This window comes from Mus caroli, unplaced genomic scaffold, assembly GCF_978045245.1.
Source record: "Mus caroli unplaced genomic scaffold, Mus_caroli_1 scaffold_12, whole genome shotgun sequence".
Lineage (NCBI taxonomy): Eukaryota > Metazoa > Chordata > Mammalia > Rodentia > Muridae > Mus > Mus caroli.
Genome location: NW_028227267.1, coordinates 71,828,407 through 71,839,863, shown reverse-complemented (window position 1 = coordinate 71,839,863; position 11,457 = coordinate 71,828,407). Strand labels below are relative to the sequence as shown.

The window sequence follows — 11,457 nt, the reverse complement described above, 5'->3', positions numbered from 1 at the left end:
GCGTGGGGAGAATGGTACAGCAAAGCTGTCCCCTGCATGGCTGAGAACCAGATAAGGAGCACAAGGGCATGTGGATGTTATAACCTCTTCAAAGGTCCACCTCCAACAAACAGTGCACTGCCTTTGAGTAGCAACGTGGGCTGGAGAACAAGTCTAACACGTGGACATTTGGGAGATGGTTCAGATGTAAGCTAGAATGAAAGGGTTTTTTGTCCTTTAAACTGTCAAAGTCAATTTCCCAGTACTGTCAGCACAGATGGCTTCATTGAAATTTAGTAGCGCTGTAATAATAATACAAACGAGTTTGTATTTCCCCTCTGGTCTAATAACCGCAGACCTTCTCCTCTGCTAGTGCCTTGTAAATAGAGCCTATAGGCAGGCAGTCTTTTAAAGGGGGCTGTCAGTTAAGGCAGTGATTTTCAACCTGTAGATGATGAGCCATTTGGCAAACCTCTGTCTTACTGGATTAAAGGATAGACCCTATTCAGGACAGAGGAATTTTATTCTCTATCCCTCCCCCCTCCCTCTGGGGTGCGCCCTATTTTCTAGTTTGTCCTTTGTCTTGGATAGAGACAGGGTTTCACTGTGTAGCCTAGACTGGCCTTCAGCTCAGCAGTCATCCTACCTCAGCCCAGGTGGAGGTGGTGACTGGTGTGTGTGTGCTACCACACCTTGCCGCAGTGGGAACCCTTCTGAAAAGGATAGGGCCGGTGGACACCAGTGCAGTGACAGCTGTTAGAGTCGCCTGACAAATGCCTATTCCCCTTTAAAAATACAAATTAGAAGAAAAAAATTTACAATTATACAAATGTGTTCACTACCAGCCAGCTTTAGTGTTTGAATTCTGTATAAAATACGAAAGGCTCACCAGTGAGCTTTCCACTCCAAGGCTGCACTGAACTTCCAGATTTTTCTTTCTTTCTTTTTTTCTTCCAGATCAGATTTTTCTGTGTATATCTTAAGATAATTTTTCTTATCAGGTTGGGCCCCTTTACACAGTTGAGGTTTCATTGGTATGTAGTCCCACACGGTTATTTACTGAAATGTTTTCAAGTGGTATTTTAAACATTTTACTCCTAAATATTTTAGCGTCAGTCTCTTAAAGAATAATACTCTTTTGCAAGTGTCAGCAGTCGTATCCCATCTAAAAAACAAATTCAGTTTCTAAGATGTACATGTCCACTTATTGTCCCTCTACCACCCGACAGATTTTTCAAAGTCTGTATTTATATGTTTTACTTGGTGGTCACATCGCTTCAGTCCACCCCCCCACCCCCACTGTTTGTGCATGCCTGTGTGCAGTACAGTACACATGCATGTGTGTGCACATGCCTGCATGTGTGTGTGTGGAGGCCCACACTTGAAGCCTCCTCAATCACTGTCCATCTTCTATGGTGAGGCAAGGCCTCCTACTTCAACTCAAAGCTCCCTGACATGGGAAGTCTAGCCATTGGCTTGCCTCGGGAAGCCCCTCCCTGCCTCCTGAGTGCTGGCCTTAGAGTTGGGCCACGAATCTGCTCAGCATTTGAGTGCTGGAGATCTGAATGCGGTCCCTCATGCTTGCCAGGTAAGCACTTTACCTACCCGACCCTTCCCGGCCCCTCTTCAGTGCCTAGTGATTTGACCATTCTCATCAACTCTTCCAACACCTTCAGGGCTTGGTTTTAAAGAAGCTAGCTAGCTTACATAAGAACCAAAGCCTAGATTTTCCTGAGTTTTCCTGTTAGCAAGTTAGACACTCTAAAGTTAGAGTACATACGGTCTTCCCAAATGCATGGAATGTTTGTCAAGGCAGATGTGCACTTGGCCATCACAAACAAAGCAGTGCCCGCTTCTCTAATGGAACAAGTTGCTACAGCAGTAGCATGAGAGGTGGTGATGGCTCCATCCATACCCCTCAGCTGCATCAGAGACAGAGGCAACACCCGGATAGCTTTAGGCTGTCCTGACAAGTGTGTGAGGCCCAAATGTAAAAGGAGAAATTCATTTGGTTCCTGGCTTCAGTTAATGCTTGCCTGGTCCCATGTCTTTGGGCCTGTGGGGGCTCAGTGTTATGGTGGGGCGTGAATGATGGAGCAGAGCAGGCTGCTCTCATTTTATATATCAAGGAAGGAAGAGGAACAGTGAGGGTCTTCAGAGGACACACCCACTTACCCAACTTCGTTGCACTGGGCCCCACCTTTGAAAAGTTCCTCTTATCTTCCAATAGCACCTCAGCCTGGGGATCTGGGCTTCTACATACATAGGGCATAGATGTAGTGTCACGAGGTCACTGAACCTTTGATGTTGTGCAGGGGATGTCAGCACAGTGCCACGCTTGTCCCAGCTCATTACCTTGCAACAGTGTTCGGATTCGGACACCACTCGCCAGTAAGGTGTGGCAAGTCCCACAGAAGTGACTGTGCAGCATCTCTAGCTTCTCTCCTCTCTAGCTGCACTTCAGCTGCTCAGGTGATGGTTTGGGGTTGGTGGCATTTGGTGAGGGCAGCTGGGTGGCAGCCAGTGGGAAATTATTAGGGGAGTAGACCACAGAGGTGGCACTGGGTGTCACTGTTCACACTAGAGAACGGCTAACTCTCAGGCTGGACTGAGAAGGTGTTGGGTTTTTGTTTTTTGTTTTTTGGTTGAGGCTGGGGTTAGGGTCATCCCGGGAAGAATGAGTACTCCATGTCTACCTAAAAGCCACCTTGTGGCAGGGGTGCGCACCAAGCTCAACTTCTCCTTTTCTATCAACTACTCCGCCCAATGCCTAGGTTATCATGGAACTTCGTTTACTACATAATTCCACCTCCCTGTGCCACACTGCGTTGGATCTAAAGAAATAAGGATGAACAGGAGACCACTAGAAGCTTCAGGAGCTCAGAAGACAAACGGAGATGTACAGGAAGTCTCTAGGACAAGCTGGGCATCCCAGGACGGGGCCCCCTGGGTTCTGGGCTCCGGGGCTCTGATCCAGAGGTCACCGCCACTTTTTTAGCTAGGTGACCACACATTTACTGCTTTGGTCTGGCTAGTGAGTTGATGATTGCTACTAGTGACCCAAAGAGTCACTATCTGAGGAGTGAGCCTTGGGTCCTTTGAGCTCAGCATCTGGCTTAGGGATCTAAGTGCAGGCTGGTGCTGGGTTTCTGTCTAGGTTTGCTTTTGCTGTGACAGAGCTGGGTGGACAGTTGGCCATCTGTGACAGTCAGTGTTAGTGACAACCTCGAAGGCAGTATGCAAACAGTGCGGTCCTCGAGTGAGGGTTTCCTATTGCAATCCCAGCCTGGCATGAGCAAGAGTGTACCACACTGTTCTTCAGATGCGATTTGTACAATGTCAGCAGCAGCTTAGTGGCTGAGACAGTCTTCCAGAGGGCCCCAGGATGAACTATGATAGATGTGAGTCCTGCAACAAAGTGGATGGAGGGCAGAAGGGTTTGGGGGTAATCTTGAGGTTTGGAGATACTCTGAGGTGGGGGATTCATACAAATAATAACTGTAGTTATAAAGGTGATCTCACTCAGTAGACGGGTAGCTTATACGATGTAAAGGAGGTCATTGTGCCTCTCTTGGACTCTGTGTCTTCAAGAAAAATACAACCCGTGTCACAGAGGCCCATGAGATGGATCTTGAACAGCCCTTAGCACAGGGCCAGACTAGCTCATGGCTCAGGCTTGGTAAATGGTAGTAGGATCATGACAGAAAAGACCTAGTACAGAGGACAGGTCTGATCCTGTAAAACAAGGCAAATGAATGAATGAATTCAATACTCTTGACTCTGTCATGGCAGGAACCATTTCTAGGCCCATTTTACAGATGGCAAAACTGAGGTGTAAAGCCGCTTGCCTAGAAACACACAGATAATGAAGGACAGAGCTTAGTGGTCTATGTCTTGAATAAAAGCCAAGTACCAATACTGACAGTCATAGAAGAATCTCGGTACCACAGGGATGACAGCAAGGGGGCAGACAGATGTTGGCTAGAGTTACTGAGATGATAATGTGGTTAGGTCAGGGGTAACCACTAAGCCTTCTCTGTGCCCAGCCTCAGATTCAGTTTAACTTCCCCCCTCACAAACCCTATTTTTTTAACCCCTAAGAAAGGAGCTACAACAGATCTGGACTACAAGCTGACTCTCAACGACTTTGTATGTGCCCTGCCCTGAGGTTTCTCCTTCCCCAAGACATGCAGTGGAGGCCTGAGACAGTTTGGTGGCTGCCCTAAAACCAGGTTTGAGAGTCCTTTTCACTGAGGTCCTTGAGCACCACCTGGACCTCTGCTATAAAGTTTTCCAAATCAGGCAGCGTCAGGAGACTCAGACTCCTAGTCATTTTCTCCAGAAGGACTTGGATCTTCCAGAATGTTGGGCGGGGGTCTGTCTCCAGGACCACCCTCTGCATCAAGGCTTGGTGCACTGTTGAGTTAATATGCTGTGGGAGAAGTAGAAGGCTGGGTGAGGATCAGTGCTGCCCTGAGGCTGTGTCCCACCCATGACTTAGCCCTACCATGGCCATGAGGAACGTCTCTAGAACCTTCACCCTCCAGGGCAGATCTGATTCACCAGCCCTGCTACTTGCAGCCTTCTCGCTGTGTCCCAGATGCCCACCTGGCCTTCTCCTATGGTCACACGATCTGCTCATACACTCTGATACCACTTTCCAGCAAAACTAGATGTGAGCCAGCCCTTGTGTCTGCTGGTCTGTGCCCCTTTCAGGTGTGTACGTGAGACTGCTGAATTCAGGAAGGACCTTGCATCTTGCCTTGACTACTGACAGGGCTAAGCTCTTTGGGGCATTGGTTTCCCTGGGGTGCATGCCTGAGGTGCTAGCATGAAACACAAATGCAAGTGAGGAAAAGAAAGGCAATATAGTTGAGGTGGTAGTTTGAATAAAAGCCCCCATAGGCTCACAGGAGTTCAATTCCCAGAAACCACATGGTGGCTCACAACCATCTGTAATGGAATCTGCTGACCTTTTCTGGTGTGTCTGAAGATGGTGACAGTGCAAGCAAATAAACCTTTTTTTTTTTTTTTAATAATCTTGGGCTGGTGAGATGGCTCAGTGGGTAAGAGCACTGACTGCTCTTCTGAAGGTCCTGAGTTCAAATCCCAGCAACCACATGGTGGCTTACAACAACCTGTAATGAGATCTGACGCCCTCTTCTGGTGTGTCTGAAGTCAGCTACAGTATACTTATTATGTATAATAATAAATAAATCTTTGGAAAAAATAATCTTGTAGTTCCTTTAAGTGTCCTTGCCTCTCCCCAGGGGTTGGTTTGTGGGTTTTTTTTTCCTTCCTTTTCTCTTGAATCTTAGCACCCATGTAAATCCTGCTTCCAGCCTTGTATAGGTTTGTAAGCTTGCCCAGAAGTGAGACCACAGTTGAAGTACCACAGAGGTTGTGTGCATGCCTGTATGCGCGAGTGTGTGAGTGAGTGTTACTCTGTTGCCTGTGGCATCTGCTGTGTGGTAGGAGTCCAGCTCTAGACACAGCATAAGCACCACCCACAGGCTGCAGGGCTGCCCTGTGAGGCAGTTCCTAAGCTGATTTGGAACTCTGGGGTTTCTCCTTCAGGTTGTGTTGTTTTGTTTCCTTCACCCCTCCCCTTCCTCTTTTGTAAAGGCGATTCCCTAGACCCAGGGCCCCTTCAGTTATATACATTTGTTTTATGGAACTCGGTGGCTTCCATTCATGTTTCTCTTACTCTTCCAATTGGTACTCACAACTGAAGAGCTCATGTATTTGGCAGCCTGGACAGTGTCTTGGTTTCACTTGGTTTTATTTTATTTTTAAACTAAAGCTATATAAAGCTTATGGATGAAACAGAATAAATTTCTATATTAAAAAAAAAAAGAGTTTCAGTGTTCATGGGATCTCTTCACATCAATAAAAACCTTAACTAAGATAATGGTTAGGCTTGATGGCTGTGCTGGGTGGTTTTGTGTCAACACAGGTTAAAGTCATCTGAGAGGAGGGACCACAGTTGAGAAAATTGCCTCTAGAAGAAAAGGTTGTAGGCAAGCCTGTAGGACATTTTCTTAATTAGTGATTGGTGGGGAGGGCCCAGTCCCTTGTGGGTGGGGCCATTGCTGGGCTGGGGGTCCTGGCTTCTATAAGAAGGCAGGCTAAGCAAGCATGGGGAGGGAGCCAGCAGCACCCCTCCATGGTCTCTGCATCAGCTCCTGCCTCCAGGTTCCTGCACTGTTTGAGTTTCTGTCCTGACTCTGGTGATCAATGGTGGGTGATGTGGAAGTGTAAGCCGAATGAACCCTTTCCTCCTTAACTTGCTTTGGTCATGGTCTTCTGTTCCCGCAACAGAAACCCTACCCAAGACAATTGTCGATCTTGACTGGAGGGAGAATCCTCTTGGAGATGACTAAAGCACACTTCTATGTGTGGCAGTGTTTTTAGATGTGGCTTACTCCCTTGATGGATTCCGAATACGGTGGCATTATTGTTGGGAAGGATGGCAAGCAGGAGGTGCAGCCTAGCTGGAGGAGGTGGGTCCTTGGGGTGATATATTCCACCCCCACTCCCTTCTTATATTCCCTTTGTCTGATTTTTTTTTTTTTTTTAAGTCAGGGGACTGAAGACTTTACCTTGAACTTGGTGCCCATGTTTAAACAAATCCGCTTCTGTTTGGGGGTGAAGAAGCGGAAGATGACCTTGTCCTGGCTCCTTATTTGCACATGGATGTACTTGTTCAGTTTCAAAGTGATGCACATGAAGGGGGGTGCATGCACGTGCAAGTCCAGGTTCCACCAGTTCCAGGCCTTCTGCTGCTTGCCTTTGGGGAAGTAATAGCCCAGGAGTTTGCTCAGGCTCAGCCTAGGAGGAGGAGATGTGTCAGACACCACTGTGCTGAGGCTGGTCTATAGACCCTTTCTATAGAGGGTCCTCTCTGACCCTCCCACTTCCCTTTCTCCTCCTGGACCCACAAAGTTTTGGTGGGACTGCTCGGTCAACATGACACAAGCTAAAGTCATCTAAGAGGAAGAGTTAAGAAATTTAAGAAAACGCCAGGCAGTGGTGGTGCACGCCTTTAATCCCAGCACTTGGGAGGCAGAGGCAGGCAGATTTCTGAGTTCCAGGACAGCCTGGTCTACAAAGTGAGTTCCAGGACAGCCAGGGCTATACAGAGAAACCCTGTCTCGAAAAAAAACCTAAGAGAGAGAGAGAGGAGAGAGAGAGAGAGAGAGAGAGAGAGAGAGAGAGAGAGAGAGAGAGAGAGAGAGAGAGAGAGAAGAAAATGCCTCATAAGATCCAGCTTTGGGCATCTTCTGAATGAGTGATTGATGGGGGAGGGCCCAGTCCATTGCAGATGGTGTCATCCCTGGGCTAGAGCAGGGATGGGTTCCATATGAAAGCAGGCTGAATAAGCTGTGAGGAGGAACGCAGTAACAGCCCCCTCCATGGCCTCTGCATCAGCTCCTGCCTCCAGATTCCTGCCCTGTGTGAGTTCATGATAAAGAGCAATGTGGAAGTATAATCCTAACAAACCCATTCCTCCCCAACTTGCCTTTTTGGTCATTGAAGCAGTAGTAACCCTAAGATAGTAGGATAGAGAGGTTCCAACAAGGAATGTCCACCCATGTCCAGGTTCTGGCTTCAGACTCAGTCATGGCCTCCCCTAGCCTCACACAGCACAACCTCCTCTCCTGGGCTCTCTCCAGAGCTTAGCTGTGTTCTTCTCTTCCCTATGGATCTAAGACCCAAAGAGTAGAAACCTCTGCTCTGACCATCTCCCTGCCCTTGGGTTGTCGACAGGCCTTGGGATTATAGCTGCTATTTGATGGCTTTTAGACCTAACTTTATATCAGGGGGAGTAAATGTGCTAAGATCCTGTGCCTCTAATTTTATGCACAACTCAGGGCAAGTGACTGTCACCTTTTGAGTCCGAGCTTTTTCACCCACAGTGTCCAGATTCTAGACTTCTCCAAGTTCTCTTCTGGGCTTAAAACTTTAGAGAGAAGAGACCCTACTGTGTGTCACCAAACAAGAGTTGTGATCATTAACTACATTTCTGGCCTCAAGGGCCATGTGCTTCCTGTATCTGGGGTGTGACTTTGTGGACATCGCATTCTACACACATGACCTTCAGGGGAGACTGGATAGTGCTCAGAGTAAAGAAGCCAACTCAGAAATGCTGACTGAAGGCCAAGGCAAAGTGCATGAGAGGAAACTTAGAATTGAAAGTAAATTTGGTTTTGATGAAAATAAGTCAACTAACCCAAGCTAGTATGTGTCTCCCACCCCATAGCCACTTTGTCTGGAACAGGAAGTACTGAGAACAGGAAGTACTGAGAACAGGAAGTACTGGGAAAGGGTGCGGGATGGTTTGAGGGGACCTAGTTATCTTGAGCTGTAAAGGGAAGGCTTTCCCCAATACCAGAACTAGAGATTTAAGAAACAAGGTTGATTTTAATGAAATATTTAGAATATGCCTTTTGACTCTTTCTTTATACGGTGTGTGTGTGTGTCTCTCAAGCCTCACTCCAAGGCTTCTGGAATAGTGGGACCCAGGGCCTTCTGGGTCAGATCTCACAAGGCTGGACTTTGGGGAGGTGTTTGGAGGTGAAACATGGCCTGTGGTCTCAAAGGCCATGATTGCTCTTTGACATTGGGGAACGCTGTGGCACCTTCTCTGAGGACAGAGTCTGCACTAGTGCGTTGTGGGTGCTCCCTCTCATGTTCCCAGCATGTACAGACTTCCATCATACAGTTTCCATGTGCTTCAGGTGTTGAGGTCCGAAGACCCAAACTTACCAGATCCCTCCATCCTCGTTGTAGAAGGTGGCATGGCCAGAGTTGGTGACAAGGCCGCGGATCTTTGTACGTACAGAGTCTTCCAGAACAATATAAGTAAGTTTTTCGGCCCCTTTGCAGGAGATGAGCAGAGCCAGGTTCCCTGAGGGATAGCTGCGAGTTGGTTAAGACACAATCGGTTTCTTGAGACAGCTCCCTCTCACAGAAAGGTTGGACCCCGAAGAGGACACAGTCCCCAGTCAAAACCCACACCCTAGGGCAGAATCACAAACATTTTAGGATACTATATCTGGCCTGTGCCATTAGAAAAGAAAACATGGAAGCTCTTCCCACTGTGGTAGGTGGCTATTTTTCCATCACTTTGATGTACCTGGGGAGAAGAGACGAGGAAAGCAGGCAGGTGAGAGCTGTCTTTCAAAGACTGGCAGAACATAGATAGCATCCTCTGACTCCTACTTCTCTTTGCCCTGAGTACCCACACGCTGCCTGGCCTGTGACTCCTACCAACTAAGTTTACTCATGCCTGTGAGAAGACTGAACTGGATCCATGGTACATGTGTGTGTGGCTAGGGCATGCATAGGTAGATAGAAACTATTATTTGAATCACCTAGGCCATCTCGTCTTAAAGAACTGTATTCTCGGGGCCTTAGAAGTCAAGAGTACCAGTTGCTCTTGCAGAGGGCCTGGGTTTATTCACAGCACCCACACAATGGCTCACAACTATTTGTAACTCCAGTTCCAGGGCATCCGATGCCCTCTTTTAACCTCCATAGGCACTAGACACTCCGTCGGTACACATACGTACATGCAAGCGAACCACTCATACACAGTCGGTACAAATATATTCTCACCATGGCAGAGGCAACATGTATGAAATGAAGTATGGGTCGCTTTAGGTCTTTCAAACCTGAGAGTAAAGCTGCTCCTGTTTCCCCCTCAGTGTTGGTGATGGGCCACCATCGCTGGCATGCATCGCTCTGGCTCTACCTCCGTTTCTCTTGGTAATCTGTGTCCTCAGATGGCTTGACAGTGGGTGGGGTCCTGCCTTACCATTCCCTTCTCCGGTATTCCTTCATCATTGACTAATTATGTCCCTAGGGATGCTCCTTCCAGATGAGGCCACACTCTATGGCACTGGAAGTTAGGACCTTAACATGTCTTTTTACGGAAAGACAGCTCCACACATAACACCGATAAATTTAGGTTTTCCAAGCCTTGTTCTTGATTTCATTTTAGTAAATTATATTTTTCTAGGAAATTATCATTTTATGTAAAACTTTGCATTTATTGCCATACAAAGCTTGCATATGGTGTTAAAAAAATCTTGGCTTCCTCTGTTAATATGTCTTCCTCCTTCATATTTATAACTTAAAAACAGTTTTTTTCCTCCTGGATCAGTCTTGCCAGGAAGCCTGCTTGTTTTACTAGTTTTTCTGCAGACTAGTTTATGTTTTATTTATTCTATTTTTATTTTCTGTCTTGTAAGTTTCTTTCCTAGCTCTGGATGCTAATTTACTCTTTGGATTTTCTCCTTTCTTCTTCTTCTTCACAATTCCCACTTCTCCCTGCATTTTACGAGCAGATAAAACAGTGAGGTCCAATATTGTTTTAGCTGTTTCCTGGGAGTGAGACCACCTTCTTTTTGTCTTTAGTACATTCTTAATATTTTCGAGGAGACTGCTCTGGTTGGGGAGAGAGAAATCCGGCCTACATAGGGCCACAAGCCTCATCCGGTCAGAAAAGCACCGGGGCAGCTGGGGTGCAGGGTCGGCTGACACTCGCCAGCTACCCACAACACCTGCCACAGGATCTTAAGACTTCTGGTGAGTGGAACACAGCTTCTGCTCCAATCCAATTGCGCGCGGGACCTGAGACTGCATTAGTTAGGGAAGCAGAAACCGGCCTGAGTAGGGCCACAGGCCTCATCCGGCCGGATCAGCGCCTGGGTAGCTGGAGCGCAGGGTCGCCTGACACCCGCCAGCTACCCATGACCCCCGCCGCAGGATTTTGGGATTGCTGGTGAGTGGAACACAGCTTCTGCTCTAGTCCAATCACGCGGGACCTGAGACTGCTCTGGTTGGGGAGAGAGAAATCCGGCCTACATAGGGCCACAAGCCTCATCCGGTCAGAAAAGCACCGGGGCAGCTGGGGTGCAGGGTCGGCTGACACTCGCCAGCTACCCACAACACCTGCCACAGGATCTTAAGACTTCTGGTGAGTGGAACACAGCTTCTGCTCCAATCCAATTGCGCGCGGGACCTGAGACTGCATTAGTTAGGGAAGCAGAAACCGGCCTGAGTAGGGCCACAGGCCTCATCCAGCCGGATCAGCGCCGGGGTAGCTGGAGCGCAGGGTTGCCTGACAACCGCCAGCTACCCACGACCCCCGCCGCAGGATTTTGGGACTGCTGGTGAGTGGAACACAGCTTCTGCTCCAATCTTTAAACAGTGACAACGATAACAACTAACCCCAGAGATTACCAGATGGCGAAAGGTAAACATAATAATCTTACTAACAGAAACCAAGACCACTCACCATCATCAGAACCCAGCACCCCCACTTCGCCCAGTCCAGGGCACCCCAACACACCGGAAAAGCTAGACACGGATCTAAAAGCATATCTCCTGATGATGGTAGAGGACTTCAAGAAGGACTTTAATAACACACTTAAAGAAATACAGGAGAACAATGCTAAACAGGCAGAAGAC

The 11,457-nt window shown here is 47.8% G+C and overlaps 1 protein-coding gene across 1 annotated transcript in view; it reads right to left on the bottom strand.

Moving 5' to 3' along the window:
- Positions 1 to 4,201: 4,201 nt before the first annotated feature.
- The window catches only part of Erich6b (glutamate rich 6B), a 54,797-nt gene continuing 47,541 nt past the window's right edge, over positions 4,202 to 11,457 (bottom strand). The window contains exons 10-13 of the mRNA XM_021181329.3: positions 9,033 to 9,118; positions 8,749 to 8,901; positions 6,582 to 6,810; positions 4,202 to 4,411 (exon numbers count right to left, since the gene is read on the bottom strand). Of these exons, the coding sequence (XP_021036988.1) occupies positions 4,202 to 4,411; positions 6,582 to 6,810; positions 8,749 to 8,901; positions 9,033 to 9,118 (678 nt within the window). The remainder of the gene's footprint in view (positions 4,412 to 6,581; positions 6,811 to 8,748; positions 8,902 to 9,032; positions 9,119 to 11,457) is intronic.